This window comes from Beta vulgaris, chromosome 6, assembly GCF_026745355.1.
Source record: "Beta vulgaris subsp. vulgaris cultivar EL10 chromosome 6, EL10.2, whole genome shotgun sequence".
In the NCBI taxonomy this organism is placed as follows: domain Eukaryota; kingdom Viridiplantae; phylum Streptophyta; class Magnoliopsida; order Caryophyllales; family Amaranthaceae; genus Beta; species Beta vulgaris.
In genome coordinates this window covers 20,077,703-20,085,966 of record NC_079207.1, presented here as the reverse complement: position 1 = coordinate 20,085,966, position 8,264 = coordinate 20,077,703, and the positions used below count along the sequence as shown (strand labels likewise).

Sequence of the window (8,264 nt, the reverse complement as noted above, 5' to 3'; positions counted from 1 at the left end):
CGCCTTTCAAATTTTGGCGCCGTTGCCGGGGACTAACGGTATTTAAATTAGTTATTTTTGATTTTATTTTTGCTAAGTTTTTCTTTTAGTTTGCTGCTTCGGCTATCATTTCTTGTTATTTGATCTTTTGTTTTTAGTTCTTTCTTTGTTGCATGCAAACTCGACGTAGAGGTCCACAAAATTTGATTACTCTAGATCTTGAAATCGAAGCCACTGCACGCAAGCAAGGAAGTAAAAGAACGACTTAAGAATAAGAATCAAGCAATGGGTGAAGAAGCAACTAAAACTCTTTGGGAGTATGGTGTACCAGATACTACAACTGGTGCATTATCGAGCATTGTTCGACCAGCCGTCAATGCTGCAAATTTTGAACTTAAGCCTCAATTCATCCAGTTCATCTCCAACGATTCATTTGCAGGGTTACCCAATGAATGCCCTGTGAGCCACATTGCTAGTTTCTTGGAGAAATGCGACACAGTGAAAATCAACAATGTGAGTGAGGATGCTATTCGACTACGCCTTTTTCCTTTCTCTCTTCGAGATGAGCAAAGGAGTGGTTGAGAGATGAAGGTGTCGGAACTTTTGATACATGGGGAAACTTGCCAAAGCATTCTTGGTGAAGTTTTTGGGGCAAGAAAAGACTGGCAAGTGAGGAACGAGTTAGCAACCTTTGAGCAACATGACGACGAATCATTTATGAAGCATGGAGAAGGTTTCTACGTTTGCAAAGACAATGTCCTCATCACGGGATTCCTGAATGGATGTTGATACAGACTTTCTACAATGGTTTGACACATGAGTTTCGTATCTACATTGATGCTGCTTCAGGCGGTTCCCTTATGACTAAGAACCCAGCGGAAGCAAAGGAGTTGATTGAGAAGATGGCGGCCAATGACAACTACCATCCAAATGGTCGCAATCGTGCTAAGAAGGGAGGTAAATATGATGTTGATGCACTAACCACTTTGACTAATACTGTGCAAGCACTATCTCACAAGTTTGATCGACTCCAAGCTGGTTCATCTATGATGGTCTCATGTCAGATGTGTGGAGTACAAGGACATGCTGCTACTGAATGTCAAATCAACAATGATGGGATGACAATTGAGCAAGCCAATGCTCTTTATAATTCCAATCCAAGCGACCATATGATCCTTATTCTAACACATACAATGAGGGATGGAAACACAATCTGCATTCTCATACAAGAACACTCAAGCACAACTCAATCCACCCCTCCATCGCAACAACTTTAATGCACCACCAGGTTTTCAAGCTAGAGCACCATTCAATCCTCATGTCAATCAAGGTGTTAATCAGCAACCTCCTCCAATTCAACAGAAAGCAACTTGGAGATTATGATGGAGAACCTTTTAGCCCAACAAACTAACTTCATGGCTCAACAGGTAAGCAAAATGAGAAGACTGATAACGCAATTCAACAAATTCAAGCTCAGAACAAGCTCTTGGAAAGTCAAATAAGCCAACTTGCACATCAGGTGGGCCAATTATCACAAGCTCCTGGTCATTTTCCAGGTAATAGTGAACAACCACCTAAGGCTCAAATCAATGCTGTGATTTTGAGGAACGGAAAAGAGCTACAAGATCATCCTTTGAAGGAGCCATCAAAAAGAACTGTGGAAGAGACGGTTCAAACTAAGAAAGTGGTAGAGAATGAGATTGTCGAAGAAGACAAGAAGGAACCTACTCCTACCCCTATTCGGCCTTACACGCCACCAGTTCCATTCCCAAAAGGTTGGCCCGTGCAAAATTAGAGAAGAAATATGGGAAGTTCCTTGATATACTGAAGAAGTTGCACATAAACATACCATTCTTGGAGGCTATCTCTGAGATGCCATCTTATGCAAAATTTCTAAAAGACATGCTCTCAAACAAGCGGAAGATCGAGGAAAATGCAACTGTTTCACTTACAGCAGAATGTAGTGCTATTTTGCAGAATAAACTTCCCAAGAAGTTAGGAGATCCGGGTAGCTACTCTATTCCTGTGAAGCTAGGAGATATCGAAATAAAAAAGGCACTTTGCAATCTCGGCGCAAGTGTTAGTCTAATGCCTTTGTCTATATGCAAGAAGCTTCAAATGGGTGACCCAAAACCCACACGTATTTCCCTACAATTAGCAGATAGAACTATCAAGTATCCACTTGGTATCCTGGAAGATGTTCCCCTCCGTGTTGGGAAGTTTTTCATTCCATGTGACTTTGTAGTAATGGAAATGCAGGAAGATGCGCAGGTCCCTATCATTCTGGGGAGACCTTTCCTGGCCACTGCTGGGGCCATCATTGACATGAAGAATGGAAAGATTACCTTTGAAGTAGGTACTGAGAAGATGGAGTACAATCTCACAAACTCCATGGAAGCTCCTTCTATGGGAGAGACTATCTATAGAGTGGATGCTCTAGATGAGGCGATAGAGGTAAAAGCTGCTAGTCTACAGCTTAATGATTCACTCAAACCGCCTCATGGGAAGTGCTGATGAAGAGGATCGGGAAACTATGGAGTACAAGAGGCTCTTAGAGGAACCACATTCATTACCTAGTATTGAGCCTATCAAGGAGGTGTTGACACACGAAGAATCTAAGGAGAGTACTATGTTTCCTGAGGTAGAGTTAAAAGTTTATGAAAACTCAAGGTTGTACAAAAAACGAAGGAAAAGGTGGCCTGACAAGCATATCATGCGGCGAGGATTTCATGAAGGAGAGTTAGTTTCACTATTCAACTCTCGATTGAAGTTATTTCCTGGTAAGCTTCACTTAAGGAGGTCTGGTCCATTCAAAATCCTTAAGGTCTTTCTGTATGACTCGGTTGAGACTTGGAGTGAAGCAACCTGCTCTTTTAAGATAAATGGACAACGTCTTAAGCACTACCGAGAAGATGAACCTATTGAAGGGAAGGCGGTTTACACCCTTTCCGACCCTTATTCAGAGTGATGTGAAAAGGTGGTCAAGCTAGATGACCTTAAACTAGCGCTTCTTGGGAGGCAACCCAAGTCTTCTCTTTCATTTTTTCCTAGTACTTATTCGATTTTTATTTTCATTTTTTTTAGATGTTTCTTAGTTTCTTTTCTTAGTTAGTTTAATATTGTAGTTGTATTATATGACTAGTTAGTTTAAGTATTAGGTATAGAATTTAGAAACTTAGCATCCTATTTTTCTTTTTAGAGTTTAATTCTCCTAATTTTTATTTTTTTTGGTGTGCTTTTGTATAGGTGAAAAAAAAAAGAGAGCTGAGAACATCCCACTGATCAATGTGTATTGCGAAGGGGCCGCAATTCGTCATCCCCTACTGCCACCCTCCTGCAATCCCTTCTATCCTCCACGAAGCCCGTCGAAAAAAAAAAAAAAAAACCAAACTGCACACCCATCGCAATTCAGTTCTACCTTACTGCCAACCCATAGCAATCCCTTCTGACCTACATCCAGCCTCTCGAAAAACAACAAGAAAAAAAAAACAAAAAAAAACCTCTACCCCTGCAATTCGACCCTAACGCAGCGACGCAACACAACTCCAACGAAACAACAGAAAAAAAAAATATCGAAGAGAGAGAAACAAGAAACGCAGGCTAAACCCATTGATCTCTCCCTCCTTCGTGTTTTTTCTTCAGTCGCTGAACTCCATTGAGATTGATGCTGGTTGTTTCCCCCGTTTTTGGTCGAAATTCGATTATTGGGTTCGATTTTCATCACTATATGGCTGTAATTGCAGCGCTTCTTGACTAAATTTGCTGCTTTTCATCCTCTCTTGCATTGGTTTTTTTTGAAATATGATGAATTGCTGCGAAATTCATCAACTTCGACTCGACACTTGACTATTTTCATGAATAATTTGCTGGAAATTTGATGGTTCGGATTTTTCGGGCTTGAATTCGTTGGCCTCAATTCGAATTATTAACCGGAAATTTGACACTAATGAATTTGGGGTTCTATTCTACTGCTGGACTATTTGGAGAAGGACATATTGTGTGCTTGCGGATTCTTTCGAGAAGTACATGTGACTGAATTGTTCGAGTATTTTGGTTTTGATTGACAAACCTGTGTGGTGGACTGTTTTATTCATTATGTGAGACTTAGTCGTGCCTTATTTATATTTTAATAACGCGCACTTTAAATGCTCGACAAAAGAACGTGCCTACAAGCTCCACTTTTAAGGTCAAATCTGTTTCTCTGAAAAAGGGTCCTACTTCTAAGAGTCAACGAGCAGAAGGACATGATTAAGCACTTGGATACAATCTCGAGGGTTCCCTATTCCTCCATCTCTCCCTCCTCAGTGAGATCTTGTAAGTACCTCTCCCCTTTCTTTTTGTGCCTTACTATTGCACTGTGGACATTGCGAGATTTTAGCGTGGGGGAGGTATATTCTATCTTTTATCGCTTTCTAGTGTAGGTTTTCTTACTTTCATGGGATGTTGCACGGTTTGTACCACTTACTAGGAGTGGGAGTTTACGTGTAACGAAAAATATTGTACTGCTTTCTTAGCTGCATTAGCATATTAGGTTTCATCTCATCTTAGTTGCATCTATGAGACTATTGCTAGCACCATTCGAGAACCTTGTTGATATCCTTACTACACTCTTAAGCGTAATTCATCTCGTTCATGATTCTTCATAGCATGATTGTATCGCGATTGATTGCTTGTGGTAAGATTGGTTGATCTCTCTCTGGCTTGATTTAACCTTATTGTTTAGACACCTTAACCCAAGTGAGCTTTTGTGCCTATAAACTGATATATCTATGTCAGTTATGTTCTTTCGTGTGTGATTAGTTCCTCATTTGTTGCATGGATTTTGACTTTGACTTGGCACTCTTTGATACTTGACTCTATAAGCATTTGGATATGATTGCGGCGTTCTTTTCAGTGTTCTAAACTTCCAGAGAAAATTCTTTTCACATATATTGTCCTTTCTCTAGCCCCGCTGAGCCTTTCCTGACTTTGTTATGAATTAATACCTACATTACAAGCCTTAAGCCTTTATGATTTCTCTACCTAAGCCTTGCTAAGTGGAGTAGCATCAAAGTTTATGTTTTGAGGTTGAGTTTGTGGTTTTGTGGTAATTATTGGAAGGAAATATGTTGAAAGAAAGTTGCTTGATATATTGTGAAAGTGCAAAATGAAAAGAATGATGAAGAAGTTGTGAAAAATGATTCTAAAAAAAAAATAAAAAAAAAAGAAAGGATCGAATAAAAGGTCAATGAAATTGGTTGGAGTTGATAAAGATGGGTACTATGTTGATTTAATGGAATGTGATGTTGAACTTCTAGTAGAAGTTTTTGTGACGTTTGCATCTAATGACCATAGACGTTTAAATGTTGTTTCTCCATTAGTTGGCTTTTAAAAACCACATTTCCAAATATATCTCCTACCCATAACCTCAGCCCCGTTACAACCCTTGAAAGTCCTCATGATCATTTTGCATTATAATTTCGAGTGGAAAGTGAGTCGATAGTCAAAGTTAAAGAGTAAATGCTTCATTTGAGTCGACATGGTTTAGGTTGAGTGACATTGATTATGCCATAAACACATGAGAGTACGAGTGCACATGACTAAAGCGAGGTCTCTCAGGTTTGGTTAAGTCTAGCTTGGGGGAGATGGTATGTGGTATGCTAGGAGAGTTGATTGCATTACATGACGTGCTATGCGGCTTTGCTTGAGAATGTTTCGATGCTTGGTTCGTGTAGTAATTGTATCTCTTGTGTTTTCGGTTGTGTGCTTGGCCCTATCAAGTCTCATATTGTAGGTTGTCTTGCTTTTCCAATGTCTATGTCTAATTGCTTGAGGACAAGCAATGGTTTAGCTTGGGGGAGTTTGATGTGTCGTATTTTTATATAGGTTTTAGTTGCATTTAGGTTGCATTCTAGGAACATTTAGGTGTATTTTAGTTCATAATTGCACGCTTTTACTTAATTTGCGAAATATTACTCCTCTTGTGCGTTTTTGGTACTCCTTGATGAATTTCAGATATCGAGAACATAATTGGAGCATTATTAGGCAAGATTGAGTACTTAGGATCAAATGGAAGCAAGCTACATTGATAAGGATCATTTTGGATGTATTTGAGTGCAAATTGGAGCTCAATTGGAGTTGAAATTCATTGATATAATTGCGGAAATTGAGTCATGCTCACTCTTTTATCGATAACTTCTGACTCTATGCTGATATTGGGCTGATTCGAAAGGCATTGGAAAGTAGGCTTGAAGAGCTTTCCAACGATAGGCTGCACGGCCCAAGGCGAGTTATATTCTAAGAGATATGGGCCTTGCAAGTTGGTCCAGTTTTGCTGAAATTTCCGGGGCACGCGGACTGCACGATTTCGGACTCTTAATGATTTAATTAGATCTTCCTTATCTTGTAATTAGGGTAGGACCACGAGTATTAAGGGAAAAAAGATTGATTTTTGGGGATTCTTTTAGAGAGAAATCACGTGAGATTGGTTTTTACTTCTTCCTCTTGGACGCTCCTTGACGTTTTCATCAAGGCTTCACGTTTTTCTCATTCTCCCATTATTTTCCTCAAGTTCTTTGCTTTCACACATTCAGAGTTTGCAATTTCATCAATTAATTCAAGTATTATTTTCTCTTCTCTATTCTATTTATTATTATTGTTAATCATGCTTTCTTTTAGTATTATTTTGTTTATTCAATCATCATGTGTGAGTAGTTTTCTATTCTAGGGTTAGGTTGAACCCTAATATGAATTGATGCTTGTTTAATTCCCAATTCCCGAACTTTAATTAATTTATGATTCATTTATTTTAGGGTTGGTTTTAATTATCAATATATGACTAGAAATAGTATATATTGAATGTGATTATTTTTGCAAACGAAAAGTTGATCTTAATCGAATCTAGAACCCTAATTTAAGATAAAGAAAATCATCACGAAAGTATGATGGAATTTATTAGGATGTTAGATGCTATGTCTAAAGTCCTTAATTTTCATGACTCCATGAAAAATGGGCATGATTGCATTGTTAGGGAAGCTTGATTGATCGAAAAAATCCTTAGTATTATTTAGGCGCGTCTATCCTATGATATTTATTAGTTAATTAAGGGAAAAGGAATTGTTTGTGCATTAATTCGTGTTAGTGGGGATACTTAAACCTAGATGTCTTTAGTCTTTGATTCACTCTTGATAATTTCATTTGCTTTTAGTTATTTAGATTAGTTCATCATCACTTATTTGGATTACTTACTTAGTATTAATTAGAGTCAATTTAACTATTTTGAATCAGTTAGTCTCTTGGGATTCGATCCTTACTTGCCCGACTACATTAGTTAGGAGGAATAGTTAGGTTATTTTTGTTAGGTACGCGATAAGCCTTTCAGTTGTGTATGTCTATATAGTTTTGATGATGATAAACAATATATGCTATCATGTGTATGATTGTAACAGTGGTGCAAGAAAGATTATAAAGTTTCGAAATCCATGAAAGATTGAAGACTTTGAAAAAAGAAAGTTTAAGATATTGTTACATGTTTAGTTACAATTATGCAAATGTAAAGTATTAGAACTGTGTGACAAACTTTGTGCTGAAAATAGAAATATGAAATTAGAATGGTTGTTATTTTCTTAGAGTTAAGAAAATAGATAATCATATTAATTTCATATATCTATATAAAAAGGGAATACTAGTTTCGAAGTTCAAGCTATCAAAGAGAAAGTTTTTAAATAAAGATTTTATTGAAAATCGATTTGAAAAAGGATTTTAGAAAAACCGAGTTTAAAAAGATTTCGTAAAAATCAATTTTAAGAAAAAACGTTTTGGGAAAAGAATTTCGCAAGTAAAAGAAGTGTTGTTAAAGGTAATAGGACATAGCACCCGATTACGTGAGGGAATCGTATTGTATCAAGAGTTTGATATTTTAGGATTCAAATAATAAAAGAGTTTGTTTGTATGGACGTAGATCTCAGAGGTGAGATTGAACCACGGTATTTCTGGTATCTACTATTTGAATTTGTTAATTTCATATAGAGTTACAAGTTATTTTTCGCAAAAACTTAATCGGAGAATTTACGAGTGAAAAACAATGTGTTAGGCACAGTGCTGTAACAGCGTTTTTGCGAAAAGAGATTAGTTTTTTCCACTCAATTCATCAACACCCCCTTCTTAAGTGTCACCTTGCACTCCGACACTTCGTTTCTGTGTACATTATGCTTCAAGGGTCCAAACATTTTCTGAAGCTTATGTCCTAGAGGTGAACAAGCAGAAGACTGAGGTCTATACTACTGGTATGAAGAGAGAAAAAGGTG

General features: G+C 37.6%; 1 protein-coding gene across 1 annotated transcript; it reads left to right on the top strand.

Moving 5' to 3' along the window:
• The first annotated feature begins 2,512 nt into the window (after positions 1–2,512).
• Positions 2,513–2,947, top strand: LOC130591782 (uncharacterized). The gene has a single exon (XM_057395695.1). The coding sequence runs from the start codon at positions 2,513–2,515 to the stop codon at positions 2,945–2,947; it is 435 nt and encodes a 144-aa protein (XP_057251678.1).
• The last annotated feature ends 5,317 nt before the right edge of the window (positions 2,948–8,264 follow it).